The following is a 19,972-nucleotide window of genomic DNA, read 5'->3' on the forward strand; positions in this document are numbered from 1 at the left end:
GTCTTTTTGGATTTTTCAATCGGTTTCTTAGGCACTTCCATCGCCTTTATTTCTTTCAGCGCATTTATTTTTTGGAGTACATTCGGAGAAGGTTGGAGCTCGGGGGCTTTCTTAGTCTTGTTCATTTTGGAGACTTGGGGAGTCATTTTGGAAGGCGGGGTTGGAGAGTCATTTTAGAAGGCGGAGGTTGGGGAGTTTTGGAAGTTGTAGATCCAGTAGTTTTGGAGGAGGTCGGTCTGGAGGCGGTCGGGCGGGGCTCGGCCGCGGGCTGCCCGCTGAGGATGCTCTGGAAGCGGTCGGCCGAGATCTGCACCACGTCCTTGAGGATGGACAGCGGGTCCGGGTCCCCGTCGACGGGGCTCGCCGAGCGCGAGCTGGAGCTGCTGCCGCTGTCCAGGCGCACCGGTTTGTCCGCCGGCTTCGGAGCGATCTTCTCGGCCGGTTTGGGAGTCGACTTCGCCGCCGGCTCGGTCGGTTTCGGGGTCGTCTTCGGCTCGGCGGCTTTCTGCGGCGTCGATTTGGGAGTGATCCTCTGCGGCGTCGATTTGGGAGTGATCTTCTGCGGCGTCGATTTCGGGCCCGCGGCGGGAGCGGCCGGCGCGCCAGCGGGCCGGGCGCCCCGGACGAGCCGGCCGGCGGCCGGGTCCACCGGGCTCAGCACCTCGACGTTGCCGGCCTTGCTGATGCGGATGATGTCGCCGGGCTTGCACACCGTGGCGCCGCGGCGCGGGCGGGCGGGGCCGGGCTGGCGGGGCTGCGGGTCGAGCGGGGTCTCGTGCGGCATGCGCAGCTCGAGGCGCGCGCCCGTGGCGGCCGTGAGCGTGACGGGCACGGGCGCGGGCGCGGGCGCGTCCTCGTCGTCGCTGTCGAGGCAGATGGTGGCGGGCGCAGGCGCAGGCGCGGGCGGGGCCCTGGTCACGGCGACCTTGATGGCGACGGCGTTGGGCGCTTGCGCCGCCGGAGCGATGGGCACTTTGATGTTGGTGAGGAGGCGCTCGTCCTGCATGAGCCGCGGTGCCGGCGCGGACGCGGCGTTGTTGAGCAGCAGGGAGGCGGCGCGGGGCGCGCGGCGCGGCGCCAGCGGCGGCGGCGCGGGCTCGGTCACGATGCGCACGTCGTCGTCGTCCGGCAGTATGCACTCCTCGCCCGCGGGCTCGACGTTGGTATTTTTTATCCTGAATAATAAATGTTAGGTTAAGTTTCAGATTGAAGCGTAGCGAGAGCGTGCGACTTTCAATCGGAAGATCGCGATTTCGAACCGATGAGTTTGTCGGAACTTATATGCGAAATGTCATTTGATATTTGCCAATCGCTTTTCGGTGAAGGAAAACATCGTGAGAAAACCGGACTGATTGCAATAAGACCTAGTTACGCTTCGGGTTGGAAGGTCAGATGGCAGTCGCTTTTGTAAAACTAGTGCCGACGCGTCGCGACGCCAAATCATGGGATTAGATGTCAATACCGCAAGAAAAAGGAGAATGAGGAGATTTTAGATTAAGTAGGTACAAGTAATCAAATATGATTCTAAATTGTATGGTACAACTTTGAATCAGAAGTGGCTCATATTTCTCTCAACAGTTAATGCCTCTTTTCACTGGGTCTATTTTGTAACTTCCCAATAAATACTCCTGTAACACAATACTCACAGTCCCACGGGCACGACGACAGGCGCCGCTATGACAGGCGTGACGGGCGTCAGCTTCACGCGGCCCAGGTTGGCTATCACCGGCTTCCTCTCCTTGGGCATCAGCTCCGAGGTGACCTTCGGCTTGAGAAGGCTCCGCGTTGGCTCGGGCGGCGCTGTGGCGTTGCTGAGCATTTTCTCCGTGTCTGGGAGCGCTTTTTGGTTCTGTTTGGTGGGCTTGGCGTCGACGGCCGGGCCGCTTGTGTGGAGCTTTTTGAGTATGTCGACGCCTAGGACCTGGTGAGAAAAATCGTGTTAATCTACAGATACAAAATGAAAATCACTCGGTAGGACTGAACAATGCCAGTATTAACATGTTTTTACAATAGGCTACTTGCATCCTTAAATCAGCTTATTTTAAAAATACTACAGAACTGTCATAACGAATTTGAACAACTTGCTAATATGGATTTAATATGAAATCGAATTGAGTGACGTCACGGTCAGTTACTTTATATATTTATACCTAACTTATTAAATAGAAATCGGATTTAAAAATAACTTCTGTCCATGTTTTTCTTATAATTGTCTGATGCTTTATTTCGTGCATGGTATAAAATATTTTATTTTAAGAACAATCAAGTTCTCTATTAAAGGTGGTACATATATTATGTTCCCTTAAAATAAATGAAGCTATTTAAATATGCAGCATAGCTAAGTCGAAGGAGTTTTTAGGTGATCCATAAATAATGATAAAGAGATTTTGGAGTCAGGACATATCATTTAATAATTATTTAATGATTTTCGTTACCTGAACCGCGATGTCGTATATGGGTCCACTCATGATGACCTTGCCCGTGGCCTCGGTCTCTCGCAGCGCCTTGCTCGTACTGTATCGCGCGGCCAACGTAGCGGCATCTTCGTCCAACATAGGGTTGCCCGCCAGGTACGTATGCGCGACTATCTTTATGAAATTCTCGTTCGTGAGCAGCGAAGGATGGAGCGGGTACTTTATTTCATCAGCCTTCTTCGCCGACGGTTCCTGTTTGACCGTCACAGGCGGCCGAACTTCAGGCACAATTTCGTCGTCGCTTAGTAAAATACTTTCTTCCACGTTTATTGATTGTTGAAGAGTCTGCGCTAGCTGCTGGGCCGTTTCAACCGCCAACTGCTGAGGTGTTCCGACCGCCGGCTGAGGCGTCTCGACTGGTGGACTCTCAGCCGGTTTCTTCTTACTCTTCGGACCAGGTTTGTATTTCTTTTCAGTCTTTGCAGGCTCCGGGTTCCGAGTGGGCGCGACGATGAAGTCATCATGGCTGCGCCAGTCGTCGTCGTTGAGATCTATGACGACGTCGTCCGCGATGGTGTCGAACTTCTTCTGCGCGGAGACGGCCGCGCGTCGTTTTCTCTTGACGTTGTCGTCGGGTTTGGAGGTGAGGTCGCCGGTGATGGTCTCCGCGTCCTCGGGTTCTTGTTGGGGAACCGGTGGCTGCACGTTGGTGAGCGCGGGCGGGCGCGTATATCCGTGAGAGCTGGCATGGGTGGAGGTACGACGGGAGAGTTCTTGCGCAATAGTATCTGTGCGATAGCGGCGGCCGCCTCGTCACCGGGCGGTAGTCGGCTCAGGTCGCCGCTCGCGACGACTTGCTGCACAGTCGTTATGAGTTTGGACAGGTCGCGCGACGACCTCCTGTTGTTAAAATCGTGGCTGACTAGAATCTGTGATATCTGTGAGACGATGTCGGTCTCCTGCTGCCGGTCGACGAGGTAGTCGAGCTGGCCGCTGGTGGACGGTTGGGGCGTGGTCTGGATCGGGATGCGACAGTTGATGACTTTCTTTCTCCCTCGCTTTTTGGGCTCGGTGGGCGTGTAGTCCGCGTCCACGACAGGTTCCGGTTTGACCTCGGGCAGCGTCGGTTTTATATCCGGGACCGGAACCAGGGGAGGCTTCTTTTGCCTCCTTTTTTCTCCTTTTTAGGTACTTTACCCTCCGGCATTTCTGCGAAAATACAATACAAGTAAATATTACAGTTCTCTATAATCACCAAAAAGCATTGGATTTCATTAAGTTATCGTCGATTATTGTAATGGTTGTCAAAACATAACACAAAGGAACAAGTAAATTCAATTGGCTCAAGCAAAAACCCCAACAGAGGAAGAAAGTCTTCAGCAAATAGACGGTTGCGTCAGGCTGTGTCTGGCAGTATACTGACGCTACACTAGTGGCAGTATACTGACGGTTGTGCTGCGTCTCCTGCTGGAACTGGTGCCAGGCGGCGGCGCGCTCGTGCTCGGACAGCGCGGCCTCGGAGCCGCGCAGCAGCGAGTCGTGCTCGTGCACGGCGTGCAGCGCGGCGTCGCGCGCCACGCGCAGCAGCACCACGTCCTGCACGCCCACCGCCACGCCGCCGGCCACGCTCGTGCCGGTCTCGTCGAACCTGATACGACACATTAGAATGTCAGACAATTTGATTGACTTCACATTTTGCAGGTCGAAGATAGACATTAGACATCCTCGGCAGTGGTTCGATGACAAGACGGAAAGAATAATGGACGAGGAGGTGTTCAATTGAGTGTATGAAATAAATGTGAATGCTGGATGCGGGTGGCGCAGGGCAGGTCATTGTGGCATTTTTGGGGGAGGCCTATGTTCAGCAGTGGACGTCTTTCGGCTGATTTATGATGATGATGACGAAATGTCAGATTCAGGTATCATGTATAAAATATAAAAGAAAGAAAAAGTGAAAGAAACTCCAGCAACAGGAGAACTTAGAAGAAAATAAATCATGAATTGAGAGAAACATTTTCATTCGTCAAAAAGTTCAACATACAAAGTAGTCGAAACACCAGCCTAGAACATAATTCTACCTGTATAACTCGGTGAGCTCAGCCATGTTGTAGTGCCGGTCGATCTGCTGCTCATCAACGACCCGACACGACACAGCCTGTTTCGTCACGGCTCGTTCGTAGATCTTCTGTTCCATCGTGCCCTGTGAACAAAATAGACACAGGTATTTAATTGGATTGTTCGTATTCTTAGTTTTTAGAACGTCTTTTGGACTTTAATAAACTTACACGAACAAAAACTTTAGGTATTATTTTCTCGCTATGCGTCAGCTCTGTAGGCAAACCTACCTTAACATATCTTGTACTGGCTTCCACTACATGTCCATTATATTTCGTTCGTTTCATTCTTCAGATATAACATTTACCAGGTAGTCCTTTAAACCTACAGGCGACTTTTGCACAATATTTAAAGACAATCAATTGACTATTGAACTGATTTTTAGTTCATTCATTCATTCCCTTACCCTTTCCAGTCGTTCCACCGCCATAGTTGCTCATTCTTTTTTCGTGCACGGCGACGAACGCACGCGCTCCTTTAGCTCCGCAGCTACGAACATATCGTACTCAAAAATGTCTAAGCGCACAGCTAAAGAAAAATTTATTCACTATCGTGAAAAAATCAAGAGACTTGAACAAATTTATGATTCGTCTTCATCGGAAGATGAAGGTAAGTTGTTTATTTATTCCTTAATTCTAAGAAGTGATTATAATGAGCCGACATAGGGATTGACTGCGAGTCTCTAACTATGATCAAATAACCATCGGGGTTGACTGCGAGTCTCCAACGATGTTAAAAAGCAGAACAATGCGCGCAATCTTCAGTAGATGCACGTTACTCTGCGACATAAATATTTTCTCAACCTACCCCCAAGAGAAAATATTTTTCATAAAAAATAATTTATCACTTCTTTCTTGTTTTAGATGTTGTAATGGACCCTGACGGTCCCATACTGGCTCATGATCCTATTATACAGGAACCACAAAGAAACATCGAAAATCCCGAACCGGAACATAATAGTAGTGTACCGATGTCGGACCATAATAACGGGATTATTGTACCTGAAAATCAGGCAGATTTACCGATGTCGTCAGCTCAACCCGAGCTCGCTCCAGACATGCTGCTCGCACTCGGAGAGTCCACAGAGGACACCCCGGAATACGGCGAAAACATCCACGACAATCTAACGAAACTTTGGTCACCGTTACTTAAAAAAGGCATGACGACCGAAGCTAGAGATAAAATCTTAAAAGACTATTTGGTTCCCGACAACTGCCGGTTGTTACAAGCACCAAAATTAAACGTGGAGATTTCAGCAGCCGTACCCGATATGGTTCGTAACCGAGACAAAAATCTGGCCGCGACGCAGCAGCAACTCGGCAACGGAATCGCTGCTATTAACAGGGCCATGGATATTCTAATCAAATGCGCCGATCCCAACGGAATCAGAGCTATGAAACACCTCAGCAACGGTTGCCGCATTCTGTGTGACATCCATGCGTCACTTACTCAGAATCGAATAAAACTCATCACCCCTAGTCTCGATAAGTCGTTCTTGCAAGTTATTCAAGATACAGAACGTGATGAAACGCTGTTCGGCAATAAATTGGCTGAAAAAATCAAGGCGGCGAAGACCATTGAAAAACAAGGTCTTCAAATTAAGAAAACGTCTCCAAAGAAACCCGCGACGGCACAACCGTCGACAAACCGAGCGTCGTAAAGTTAGCTATTCAATAGCTGCTAGATTTAGGAGCCATATCCGTGCCCCAGATTAAAAATTCGATATATATAGATATTTATCGGGTTTCTTCTTGTCCCGAGATAACGGAGAAAAGCATACAAGTATTTAATACTTATAATAATAACCTCACAAAAAATAAAAATGACGAAACAAAATTGCACAATTATTTTGTTAATGTATCATTTGAGACCAGTCCTCACACTCATTTGAGTACCAGTCCGTCTGGAGGTTGTTTGATTTTAGTCCTTGGAGCAAGGCTTTGAAAGCTGAAACACAACTAATTATGCAATTTTGTTGCGGGTTTTAATACGACCGCAATTAAGCTAGTACGAATAACATCGTATAGGCAACATTCAGTTTCCTTAACTAAATGTATTATACGCGCATACATAAAATAATTGGTAATGATACGAGAAGCAAATTCTATTTTTGCATCATGTATACCTAACAAAATACATGAAGGATCGCTAATCCAGACTCTCTCCAGCTACCGAAAGAGATGCTTCGAACGGAGTATTTTAACTTTTAGATAGCAGGTTCACCTGTTTGGTAAACCACCAATTATATTATTTGCTTCTCGTGTCAACGCGATAGCGGTCGACGCATTTACACTTATTCAAGTTTAAAACACTTTTAACCCCTTTTTTTTTCCCATTACAGGGACTGCCATCCCCTACACAATGGGTTTACCCTGGCGGTCGAGAAGCACTTCGACAGTCCTTCAGTCGAAGAGGCATCCCGCCAGAGGCTATAACACTGATGTTGGAATCACTTTCCGATAAAACAATACAGCAATACGAAGTTACCTATAAGCTCTGGTGGCAATTTTGCGCTATTAATTCTATCGATGTTTTAAATCCACAGAAATCGTCATTGCTGTCTTTTCTAACAGAACAATTTAACAAAAAATGCGCATACGGCACACTGAATAGTCACCGTTCAGCCTTATCCTTGTTATTGGGAGACAATGTCGGTTCGGACAATTGCGTGAAACGCCTTCTTAAAGGCGCGTACAAACTAAGACCGAACGGTCCCAAGTATAACCATACATGGGACCCTCACGTTGTTTTAAACCATATCTCTCACTGGTATCCCAATAAAAGTATAAGCCTGGAATATTTGTCGAAAAAATTAGTAACATTACTGGCCATATGCACAGCGCATAGGGTCCAAACATTCTCACTTATAAAGATCGAAAATGTTATTGTATCCACAAATGGCGTCAAAATTGGTATCACTGATATAATTAAAACATCAGCCGCAGGACGAGAACAACCTGTTCTCTTCCTTCCATATTTTAAAGATAACGTTTCTATATGCCCTGCTACAACTCTCAGAGATTATATTTTTGTAACGAAAAATATGAGAGTTGATAGTATGGGACATTTGCTATTGACATACAAACTCCCACATAGACCTGTAACTTCTCAAACCATCAGCAGATGGATTAAAAATGTTTTGTCGGAAAGTGGTATCGACATCAGTGTGTTCAGCGCGCACAGCGCGCGCCACGCCGCCACGTCGGCCGCGCGCCGCGCCGGCGTCAGCCTCGACACCATCCGCCGCACCGCGGGCTGGACCGCGGCCTCTACGACCTTCGCGCGGTTCTATAATAGACCACTATCGGACGACGGGCTCTTTGCAAGATCTGTTTGCATGCCTAATGCAAGCAATAATGAATAGATAATTAAATCATTGATTATATTTAGATAATTTGTTAATCTGTTAATACAAATAAGTTCATTAGTGATGATGGTCCAATAAGGTCACATCAAAGTGGAATAATAAATAAATGATTTCATATTATACCTACCTTATTTCATTCCACCTAAAGCAAAACTTAAAAGTCTCTAAACATCTACCTGGTAAATGTTATATCTGAAGAATGAAACGAACGAAATATAATAGATGATCAAACGAACTTCTCAAGCGAAGTTCGATCACTATTATATGAGTCGTTTCATTCGAAGATATAATAACCCTCCCACCCTTATTATGCAACCCACATTTAAAAGTTTTGCGTTTTCTCTAAAGATAATGAGCAACTATGGCGGTGGAACGACTGGAAAGGGTAAGGGAATGAATGAATGAACTAAAAATCAGTTCAATAGTCAATTGATTGTCTTTAAATATTGTGCAAAAGTCGCCTGTAGGTTTAAAGGACTACCTGGTAAATGTTATATCTTCGAATGAAACGACTCATATAATAGTGATCGAACTTCGCTTGAGAAGTTCGTTTGATCATCTATTATAATTACTGTCCGGACTGTCCACGTTTGACAAGTGCCCAAAGAAACATATTCAACTCACCAGCGCCACAAGGCGGTAAATGTAGCAGTCCTTCTTCTGTCCGAAGCGGTAGACCCGGAAGATGCTCTGTATGTCGTGGGCCGGATTCCAAGAGGTGTCCAGAATGATGACGCGGTTGGCTGCCGTCATGTTCAGACCGAGAGAACCAGCTCGGGTTGAAATTAGGAACAATCTGGAATAAAAACACTGGTTAATAAAAAGTACTTGTACTTTTCAACTGATACGGAGCCTAATCTGGTAGGTATCCCCAAGATCGTCGTGCAACCGCAATTTTCCGAAGGAACATACGGTACAAACTTACAAAGCCTGACTATAGTAGAGTGGTCTCGTAGGTATTAGCCGGATCCACACAGAGCGAAGCACGTCGCGAGAAAATGTGATCGCGCAATGCAATGTAGACATGACTGCCGAGACAGGTTGACCGTCCGAGCAAAACGCGCGCACTGCTTCGGCCGAGGAAATTGCCCCGCAACATGCCTCGCCCAGTGTGGACCCGATCAATCCTAAAGAAATTGACACACAAAAGAAGAGGCGTATCATCGTCTGCACCCGACAGTAGCAACGGTTCCAGGCGAAGCTAATTACGCTATAGCAAGTTAGGATAACACGCCCTGTAATTTTATACAAATTTTCTTAGCACCAGGTCAAGCACTCACTTGGTCTTGTAGTTGTGTTCCGCGTTGAACTCGCGGCACCACTTCTGTCGCACCTCGGGAGGGACAGATCCGTCCAGCCGGTAGTATTCCTGCCCGAGACTCCAGTTGTTGATCTTCTTTAGGAAGTATTCTAGCGAGTCCATGGTGATCAGCGATGTGGAGAATATCAATCTGTTGAAAGAAAAAAATATAACCAATGTAACAATGATTTGGAAGTAGCATAGTATACTTAGGTGAAACAAGTGTTTAAAATGGTTACGCAAAACAGAAACATGCAAAACTTTGCCGTAGATCTATAATTCTATAGGAACAAGCAGACTTCTTCACCTATTATGGTTTCGCTAAGGTTCAACCTTTCAAGTCCCGTCGGCTCTCCAGAGAGCCAGCTTAAATATTCAAACCTTAGTTAATTTTAGCAAAATTCAAAATGAGTCTTAAGACTCTTGAGGGTGGTGACAACTGACATGCTTCAACATTCTAGTCATTCCAACATGTTACTGCGTTCGTAATATTGCAACTACAATACATCGGTGTCGTAGGTGGTGGACACCTTGATTTGGCTTGATTCACTGGCAGTTAGGTCATCAGTGACACTTACACTTTGTCGTCCAACGCGACGCTCTCCTCTAGAATCCGGAAGACTGTGATGAACTTGTTGGAGCTCTCGAGACGTTCCAACATGTCTCCGCCCTCGAGATATTGCAGCCACCATACGTCGGTGGCGGATGGCTTGATATCCTCGCTCGCGGTTAGATCTTCGCGCGCTAGATCGTCTTCTAACTTCTCGGCTACAAAAAAAAGTAATTAACAAAAGAAAAAAGTAACTCTTGCGTAAGCATTGTTAGACCATGCTATGAAACTTTTTTTACAGGATCTTCTTGTTGATTTTCTAAAAAATTTCATTAAAAACTTTAAGAGAATTCTTTGAAAATAATTTTAACAATTTTGAGTTACAGTTTGCCTGTTTTGCGTCGTATTTTACGTATCAAAAGGAAGTACAAATAAAAAGAGTGTTTATAGGTCCTTCAGTTCCTTCACACGACTTCACAAAATAGGGCAATGTTTTATTATATTTCTTACCTTTAACTTTGAGTTTCTCATCCCTTGCTTTCATATTGAAATTATGCAGCACCTGAGGATGCGACCATATCTTCTGCAACGTATGGAAGTCCTTCAATATACTCTGCTTATTCTTATTCGCGTACACATTGAGGTAATGCTTGTACAGATCACACTGGCATTTCGTTAGAGATATGAACACAGTGTATTCGTGTTTCTTTGGCAGGTAAGGGTAAAGTACGGAGGCTTCTTGCCTTTGCAGGCAACCTTCTAGTACTTTATGGAGGATGTGGGTGCGGGCCTTCATGAGTTTGATGTCTTCCACTACGGAATCTCGGTGCTGACCGTTCATTATGGGGTTCTCAAATCTGAAAATAATATGATTAATTAGAACCTACTATTGTTAAAAGTTACCTTTTATAATTTACTGCCTGTAAACGTAATAAATTTAACATGTACAGCATTTAAAAATAAACTGAAACGTTTATTTCAATGTAATCCCTTCTATTCAATCAATGAGTTTACTGATAAAATGAAAAATAATGTACATCTTATATGAATATCAATATACTTTGTTTTAAATAAGCTTAATTTGAAGACATTGCATGACTAGTTTTAGCAATGACCTGTAATTGACTTGCTAGATGTAACGTGTTCTTACTTGGCCAAATAAAGAAACTTGAAACTTGTTCACATGGCCTAAACATAAAATAAAATTCAGTCGCGAAAACGACGAGTTCCAGATGCGAGAAGTCAATTTACCTGTTAGAATATTCCGAGTACGTCCCAAGCAAATTCGGCTTAACAAAGTTCACCATGCAATAATACTCTCTCAAATTATTCTGCATCGGCGTTCCAGTCAGCACGATTCTTCTCCGCGTGGCAACCCTGCTCATAGCAACCGCTAGCACTGAGCAATCGTTCTTGAGCAAATGTCCCTCATCGCACACTATAATGTCAGGGCCAGGGTCGAGTAGGGCTGTGCGAATCTTGTCTATGATGGTTTGTCTGACGTCATCAAGCTCGGCGTCTAGAGTGGTTAGACTCCGGAAGAGTTCGTAGCCGATGATGAATATGCCGCCTCCGTTGTACCAGTCCTCGAGTTGGTACGCTCGCTCGTAGGTTTTCTTTAGCTTTGATAGTTCGAAAACCTGTAAGTTAATTTTATATAATAGTTGAATTAGTATGAAACTTACTGCACTGTCTCGTCGTTTAAAAGTTGTGAGAAACATTATATTGAATACTTTCGTAAAGTTGAAAATCCCCAGGTTAAAGTATAGAAAAGAAGACAAAAGCAGACGTAGATCAATCAAGAAACACTCGTTGTTGCAATACTGAAGCCAACACTTCAAATAGGAAAGAAGATAAGAAGGCTCAGGTGGAAATAATAGATGCCAATGAGACATGTTTTACTAGAAATAATATTACCTGTAGTTTCCGTCTCATTTTACTTGGCTTGAAAAAATAAATGCATACATTTTAATTTATTCTATGAAATGGTCTAAACGTATTCTATTGGATAATTTGGATCCTGCAATTAACCTATGTTTTTTCCTACATTCTTCGTCTCAACATTTACTTCTTCCTCATATCCTCTTTCACACAATCCATCCATCGCTGTTTGGGTTTACCCCTTCCTCTCCATCCATCAACATTCATGCTTTTTCCTACATTATAGAATACTAAATAAAGTAGTGCAAAAATTATGAAGAAGCAAATTAGACTGTTGAAATAGATAGTCTCTCCGTTTGTGGTCTCTGTTGGACCATCTACTCTAAGTCAGACACTCAGATATTTGGTGATCTGGTTTCAGCTATTAAATACGTAGCTACAAAAGTTCACTGCTTTCCCGTCGTTCTCTTTTGTTTCTTATGTGTTTACCTTTATTTCGTCGGTGACGGGTCCGATCCACTTGTGTATCTCGTCGACCCAGTTCAGCACCGTCGACAGCGGGCAACAGACGAGGACTCGCCGCATACCCACTCCCGGATGCGTTAATACCTAAGAGAATAAAACATATTGATTATCGACTAATATGTTACGCGTAGACAAAGAGAGATTAAGGGCCAGTTGCATCAACCGCATTTGACAGACCACATCATCGTCAGCAGACGTCTATGGAACTTCCCATAGAATAAAATTTAACGAACGCTTTACCGGAGACAGACGGTTTGATGCAACCGGCCCTTAACTTGATCAAATATCAATGGGTGGATCCACACAGAGCGAGGCACGTTGCGCGGCAATTTTCAGCCTCAGCCAAAGCAGCACATGAGTTTTGTTTGGCCGAGAAAGCTGCCTTGGCCGAGGCACGACATTGGACGATTGCCTCGCAACGTGCCTCGCTCTGTGTGGACCGGGCTAATAAAAAGTAACAATTAAAAAGGAGCGACCATACCGCTGCTTAAAAAACGGCGACGGTAAGGAATCGCAGTGACGCATCGTATCCGTACTTATCCATACGTCACTGTGATTCCGTACCCTCTGCGTATTTTAAGCAGCGATCTGCATGCGGTAAATCGGTACGGATACGATTCCGTACCGTCACCGTTATTAAGCAGCGGTGTGGTCGCACCTTTATTCTAAGACTTAGAAGCTCAGAAGTACAAATTACGTTACTTACTGTGTGTAAAAGGGCTAGAACTTGCAAAGTCTTCCCTAGACCCATGCAGTGGGCCAGTATACAGCCGCCGCCCGGATGGCCTGACTGCACGCGCTCCAGGCTTTCGAAGCACGCGTCCCACATGAATTTCACGCCTTCGTACTGAAAAGTAAAACAAGATTAAATTTTGTTAAGTTTTTAAGGCTATAAAATGGAAACATGTGTGAGTGTGGCATGTTACACTACAATATGAGACCCTTTGGACTGTATATAGCGTCAATCTGTGGCAAGAGTAACATGAGTCACAATTTTATGACATGTTCCATTTATTCACTATGCAAGTTCAAGTGATAATCTATCTATAAATAAGTGTTACTTTCCCGATATATGCATAGATCCTTTCATTTGCAGCTGTAGTTCAAATAACACTCAATGAAGTCGTGACTTACGTTACTTTTACGTGGATTCACCCTACAGTGGTTGAATATGGACATAAGTGTAATCTTACCTGATGCGCTTTCATAACTTTGGTAAAGAACGGGTGCACAGTGACGGCAGGTTGGCCTACATTGAAGTCGTACTCCAGACAAACCTCGTCATTGGTCACTATCACATTCACGCCCTCTTCGCAGCCTAGTATCTCTTCCTGCAAATAAAGTGTATAATGTAGTTTTCCCCTCACTAGCTCGGAAACACGTGTTTAGTCCTTCAATACCAGCGGGTAAAAACGCATTTTATCCACTAGTGGGTAAAGTAATTTGACCTTGAATAAAGTAATATTAACTGCTTTAAAATTGATAAAAGTAGGTGAATCTAGTAATAAAGATGATTTACCACCTGTGGAACTACTGGAAGCAGTGATAAACGCATTTTTTGCGTTGTAGCGAGCGAGTTTTGTGTTACACTCGGGTGCAAATGTATTTTCCCCTCACTAGCTCGGAAACACGTGTTTTGTCCTTTAATACCAGCGGGTAAAAACGCATTTTATCCACTAGTGGGTAAAGTAATTTGACCTTGAATAAAGTCAAATTAACTGCTTTAAAATTGATAAAAATAGGTGAATCTAGTAATAAAGACGATTTACCACCTGTGGAACTACTGGAAGCAGTGATAAACGCATTTTTTGCGTTGTAGTTTCCTCACTATAGTGAGGGGAAAAGTTTTGTGTTACACTCGGGTGCAAATGTATTTTACTTCTCGTGTGTTAAAAAACTCGCAAGTTCAGGATTCTATTCTCGAACCACTCGCTTCGCTCGTGGTTCAACTATAGAATCCTTTTACTTGCTCGTTTTTCAATTCCACACTCTGCGTTAAAATACAACTTTGCCCCCTTGTATAACAAATAACTATTTACTTCTCGTGTGTTAAAAAACTCGCAAGTTCAGGATTCTATTCTCGAACCACTCGCTTCGCTCGTGGTTCAACTATAGAATCCTTTCACTTGCTCGTTTTTCAATTCTACACTCGGCGTTAAAATACAACTAGACAAAAATCAAAAAGGTAATCACGGTCTATATCCCGGTCAATATAAGTCTAATGAAAATAACCGTGAATCATTCAAAACTCAATCTGTTATAGTTATAGCATAACACGTAAAGTTTTACAACCTGGTGATGTGACGTTCTCGAGAAATCTATCGGAAACGTTCTCAAAAATTTCCGGGAATTACCGAGCACTTTTAAATACATAGATAGTGCACTATTTTTGCTAGTCTGAGAGAATGTTCTCGAGAAAGTTGGAAAATGTCTAAAAATATCAGGAATTCTCAGAAACGAGATATTCTCATCGGCACATCACTAACAACAGCACATGCCAACGTAGAACCTTTTCACAGTAAACTTCAAAGCGACTTCTAAGCCAAATAAAGCAGGGTGTCAATAAGATAGGGTTCCAGGGTGACCTAGAACACAATTTGGTTGACCGTTCAAAGTCTCGCTCCCACACTCGCACGGTTAGCAGCGTTCGCACGCTCGCGCTGTCATCTGTCTAGAGTAGTGCACTAAAAATGTCGCGATTGAACATAGAAGAGATTACGAAAGCAGTAAAGGATGCAATACTTCCACTTAAAACGAAAATCGAATCATTAAATCTTATAATCAGTGAATTACGCAGTGAAATATGTTACTTAAAAACCGCCATCCCGTCTCAATCTACCCAAACAATCGTGCCAAACGCAGTGACTCAATCCCAAATAGTGAAGTCGGATTTGAAAGTTAACTATGCGGCGGCCGTATCCAACACTACGTCAGCCAATACCGGTAAACCACTCAGCACTGATGAATCAAAAAGGCAAACAAGAGCCGCCGCTAGAGACACCAAGAAAAAGCTAGCCGTTCTGCAACATAAAGGTATCCCAAGTCAACAAACAACGCCAAAGACAACTAGTGTGCCATCACTCCCATCAGTATGCTCCCCCAGCACTCCTGCGTCAACCGTTAGCGATACGCAATTGCAACAGAATACCCCCAGTAATAACCAACCGCACGACTTCTACCCCGACAACATGAATAACGCGACGATATCACAACAAAGCGAGACCTTAAATAACAAAGAAAACCAACCTACGATAATAAACCGGCATGCAAAAACGTCCAAAACCATAAAAGGGACTGCAAGACACGCGAACTTGGAAGGAATTGAACAAGTCAGGCACCTGCATGCCTGTTATTTCAAAACCACCACGCAACCTGACGACATAATTGCTTATTTAAAATCTATCCACGACACGCACGATTACACAGTCGAATTGATACAATCTAAACACGATACCTACAGCTCCTTTAAAATAGGAATCCCATCATCGGTTTACGATGCATTTTTGAAGAGCTCGGCTTGGCCTGTAAATATTTGTGTATCGCCATGGAGGCCCTTTCTGTCTGGAAAACAACGCAAGCAGTCCGACCCGTAACTTGCATTCAAGTGGCCCACATAAAACTCAACACGCAGTACAAACATACAACTTCACCGTGATACATCAAAACATTAATAGATTAAAAAACAAAACCTTTAAGCTTGAATGCGAACTACAACTTGACGACAATATTGACGTTATCTGTCTATCAGAACATTGGCTAACAAAAAAGGACCTGGAGGCTGTAACCATCATGGATTGGAAACTCAGCGCGAGCTTCTGCAGGTCCTCGAGGAACGGCGGCGGAGTGTGTATATACTCCAAGTCTTCGCTACTCACATTGGAACGTCCAGAAATAGCTAATCTGAGCAAAGAAATGAACTTAGAAGCGTGCGCAACAGAGTATGTTGGTCTAGACTTGATTGTTATGTGTATATATAAGCCACCTAATAATTCTGGCGAAGATAATGACTTTAACTCTTTTATCATATTATTACAGCAAATTCTCAACTTTCAAATATTTAAACAACATAAAGTACTAATCCTAGGCGACTTTAATATCGACTTGTTAACTAATTCTACTGAAAAGAAAGCTTTATTTGATTTTTTTAAATCTGTAGGTATGAGAGCTTTAGTCAGATTTCCAACCAGAATTTGCAAAACGACTCAAACATGCATCGACCATGCCTACACCAACATACCCGTAAACGAAGTTACTTGTGTGAAGCCTAAAAATATGTTTGTATCTGATCACCTATGTACGTATGTATCGGTAGAAGTTAATAAGATACTCCAATCCAACAGTGTCATGTGGAAAAGACTATTTTCCAATACAAATATTCATGACTTTAAACGTAATGTATCACTATATAATTGGGACACTTTACTACATAAATCAATGTGCCCTAGTAAAATATTTGACTCGGTATTAAATGTTGTTATTCATTTCTACAATATACACTTTCCTTTAAAAAAATATCCAGTTAAAAATGTGTCTAAAACTTGGCTTAACGAACACGTGTTAGATGCTAGAAAACAAATGCGCCAAGCTAAAATGCAAATGTTATCTAATCAGCTCTCAAGCGCGAACTATGATAATAGCAACTTAATTTTAATTGAGAACAAGTTCGTCAACGAACTAAGTAAGGCACGCAGGGACTACGTAAACAATGCAATCACTAACAGTAAAAATGTATGCCAGACTTCATGGCGACTAATAGCCTCTGAGACCGGTAGGTGCGATAGAAAACGAGATGCACTCGACATTCTGATTAGTAAATCAGCTGGTCATACAGACGAACAGCGCGCGGCGGCGACAGCAACGGAACTAAACCGGTTCTATGTCAACGCAAACAAGAGTGTAATGGCACACACGAACATCCCGACCGCACTGGGTTATCTAAGTATGTACATTGAAAGACACGCACACATTATCAACACTGCAGCGTGTTCGTTGCAACAGGTAATAAATGCAGTACAAAAAATTAAACGAAAATATTCGCAGGATATTAATGACATGAATACTAACATTCTTGATATAGCGCCGCAGTTCCTTTTTAGTGTACTGTGTGACCTATTTAATAATTGTTTTAACTGTGGTATTTATCCCAGTACACTAAAAAATGTAAAAGTTCAGCCGATTTATAAAGGTAAAGGGGACATGGACAAAATTAAGCATTTTAGACCTATATCTCTGATCCCTACATTTTCAAAAATATTTGAACGCGTTTTAAGCGATGTACTTATGTCTCATTTTAATAATAACAACCTTTTGAACAAACAACAATATGCTTACCAGCCAGGACGCTCAACTATCGACGCAGCCCGGGACGTCCACACAAGGGTAATGAATCACTTGGATGCTAAGCGACACGTTGCAGCCATATTCTGTGACCTTTCTCGTGCCTTCGAACTCGTGCACCATCCGCTTATCTTAGCCAAACTAGACCACTACGGTGTAACCGGCAGCCTACATCATATGATCGCATCGTTCCTCCAAGGACGAAAACAACTAACTTCAGTCATGGGGAAACGGTCAGAACTACTCGATCTGGGAGACTGTGCTGTTCCCCAAGGCTCAACAATAGGAAATAACCTATTTATTATTCTTATGAATGACTTCTCCGAAGCATCAAACGAAGCAGAGTTCGTCCTTTTCGCCGATGACGGCTGTGTAATTGTTGCAGCCGAAACCCACGACCAGCTAAGTGTAAAACTAGGCAGAGTAATGCAGCAGGTCGCAGCGTGGTTCGCGGCGAACGGCATGTCCCTCAACATCGAAAAAACAAATATCATACATTTTGGCCTCAGAGGCATCAGAGAACATACCCTCAACATTACATGTAACGGTCTGAAAGTGCCGCAAGTGGACCAAGTAAAATACCTAGGCCTTACTTTCGACTCGGGCCTTACATGGGGACCACATATTGATTCTCTGTGTGACCGACTTGCTGCTGCTTGCTTTGCACTCACAAGGTTGCGCCCAAGCCTATATCCCGAGAATGTGAGAATGGCCTACTTCGGCTACTTCCATTCATTATTAACGTATGGAATAGACCTATGGGGTGCGGCCGCGGAGCGCGAAAGAGTATTTTTATTACAAAAGCGTGCTATTCGTGTCATTGCTGGGGTAAAATGGGATCACCCAGCTAAAGACCTGTTCAAAAGTAATAAAATACTGACATTACCCGGCCTTTATATTCTTGAGGTAGCTAAACAAGTAAGAAGAAACATTGAACAGTTCCAGAATAATACTACGGAACCTAAATACAACCTCAGGCACCGTAACGAACTTCGCCCACCCCGCACACGGTTAGCGAAATCTAAAAAATGTCTACACACAATGGGCCCGAAAATTTACAACCAAATCCCTCAAGACATAAAAAACGCGAACAGCAATAACGCGTTTGTGGTTAAACTTAAAAAACACCTAGTCTCAGCTGCCTACTATTCGTTGAACGAATTCTTCCAAATTTAAGGTATACAAGCCTTGCATGACACTGGTGGACACACAAATTAACAATAGATTAGTAAATGTGTAAGAATTGTAACTCATGTACCAATAATTATTGTAATGTATTGTTTTTATTATGACGTGTAAAATTATAGTTTTATCAATAAATATTGAATTGAATTGAATTGAATTTTCTACTTTCAAGTCATCCCAGCTGAATTGACTTTATGCTGACTGTATATTTACATTTTCTGACATCTAGCCGAAATAGTCGTTTAGCGATAAGATAAACTTGATAGTGACCCGCTCAAACGTCCCCATTATACCCGCCGCATTTCCCCGCTGAACTGCAGTGGAGACCTGTTGGACCAGATACGACCCAGAACGAGGATCGCAGCCCCTCTCCCGCAAACGACGCCCTAATTCCCTGAAAAAGGAGCGAGCCTCTGAACCCCAAGGCCCCGCTGTCTCAATTGCCACCGGCACAACGTCATAAGCGGTTTCCAGCGCGGAGTACTTTGTGTGCTTAGACTTTGCCGCGGACTCCGCCGCTGAGCCAGCACAACTTGTAGTCTGCCTCAAATGGGATGCAGCGTAAGTGCTGACACAAGTTGCATCCCACACGAGACATGTAAATTAGCCTATTAGTTATTTTACTTACTAGTTGTTTCTGTTTCATGCTCAGTCTTCTTTTTCTCTCGAATTCCTCCATGTTAGCTATCACAGTACTTCGGGCCAGGGATTTCTTATCAATGACCTAAAACAAAAGTGAATGAAATATTAAACTGGATTTCGTTCGGGATATGTAAATTATATAATACTAGCTTTTTCCCGCGGCTTCGCTCGCGTTAGAAAGAGGCAGAAAGTAGCCTATGTCACTCTCCATCCCTTCAACTATCTCCAATTCTCCACCCAAAAAATCACGTCAATTCGTCGCTCCGTTTTGTCGTGTAAGACGGACAAACAAACAGACACACACTTTCCCATTTATTATATTAGTATGGATGACGGATAATTGTTATCCCAAATAAGCCGTAAAAATCAAGAGTTGGCGGAGAGAGGTGTTCACTTAAAGACAAAACTGCGGCTTTACGTAAAGCCAAAGTGCATAAACCCTGACAAGAAATATATGACTACTCGCCATGTTGCGGAATTTCATTGTAACTATTTTCTTCATAATAAACTGAACTTATAAAAATTTTACCTTCCAATAAAATTGTTATTATTTTGCCTGGTATATCCGAGGTCTTATATAGAGAGAGTACGTCGTAGACGTCGCATCGGACCGATAGATGGCGCCATCGTTCGTTGTAAGTCGCTCCGGCGTCACA

At 43.8% G+C, this 19,972-nt stretch overlaps 2 protein-coding genes across 2 annotated transcripts in view; both read right to left on the reverse strand.

The window, feature by feature from the left end:
* Positions 1–3,222, reverse strand: LOC125234377 (nascent polypeptide-associated complex subunit alpha, muscle-specific form-like). The gene is made up of 3 exons (XM_048140580.1): positions 2,436–3,222; positions 1,647–1,921; positions 1–1,175 (listed from the first exon to the last, which is right to left on the reverse strand). The coding sequence occupies exons 1-3, from the start codon at positions 2,553–2,555 to the stop codon at positions 143–145; spliced, it is 1,428 nt and encodes a 475-aa protein (XP_047996537.1). The 5' UTR covers positions 2,556–3,222; the 3' UTR covers positions 1–142.
* The window catches only part of LOC125234942 (transcriptional regulator ATRX homolog), a 23,373-nt gene continuing 6,612 nt past the window's right edge, over positions 3,212–19,972 (reverse strand). Inside the window, exons 4-15 of the mRNA XM_048141365.1 lie at positions 19,303–19,398; positions 13,346–13,483; positions 12,859–12,999; positions 12,117–12,236; positions 10,998–11,386; positions 10,257–10,603; positions 9,775–9,964; positions 9,177–9,347; positions 8,521–8,692; positions 4,493–4,614; positions 3,863–4,062; positions 3,212–3,623 (exon numbers count right to left, since the gene is read on the reverse strand). Of these exons, the coding sequence (XP_047997322.1) occupies positions 3,544–3,623; positions 3,863–4,062; positions 4,493–4,614; positions 8,521–8,692; positions 9,177–9,347; positions 9,775–9,964; positions 10,257–10,603; positions 10,998–11,386; positions 12,117–12,236; positions 12,859–12,999; positions 13,346–13,483; positions 19,303–19,398 (2,166 nt within the window). The 3' untranslated portion in view covers positions 3,212–3,543. The remainder of the gene's footprint in view (positions 3,624–3,862; positions 4,063–4,492; positions 4,615–8,520; positions 8,693–9,176; positions 9,348–9,774; positions 9,965–10,256; positions 10,604–10,997; positions 11,387–12,116; positions 12,237–12,858; positions 13,000–13,345; positions 13,484–19,302; positions 19,399–19,972) is intronic.

Source organism: Leguminivora glycinivorella, chromosome 16 (genome assembly GCF_023078275.1).
Source record: "Leguminivora glycinivorella isolate SPB_JAAS2020 chromosome 16, LegGlyc_1.1, whole genome shotgun sequence".
In the NCBI taxonomy this organism is placed as follows: Eukaryota; Metazoa; Arthropoda; class Insecta; order Lepidoptera; family Tortricidae; genus Leguminivora; species Leguminivora glycinivorella.

Bases quoted from the DNA above. Each gene is read 5' to 3' on its own strand.
- LOC125234377 (XM_048140580.1), bottom strand. From the start codon at position 2,555: ATGTTGGACGAAGATGCCGCTACGTTGGCCGCGCGATACAGTACGAGC. The intron at 1,922-2,435 runs GTAACGAAAATC...TTTTCTCACCAG, and splicing joins TATACGACATCGCGGTTCAG to GTCCTAGGCGTCGACATACT. The intron at 1,176-1,646 runs GTGAGTATTGTG...TTTATTATTCAG, and splicing joins GTCGTCGTGCCCGTGGGACT to GATAAAAAATACCAACGTCG.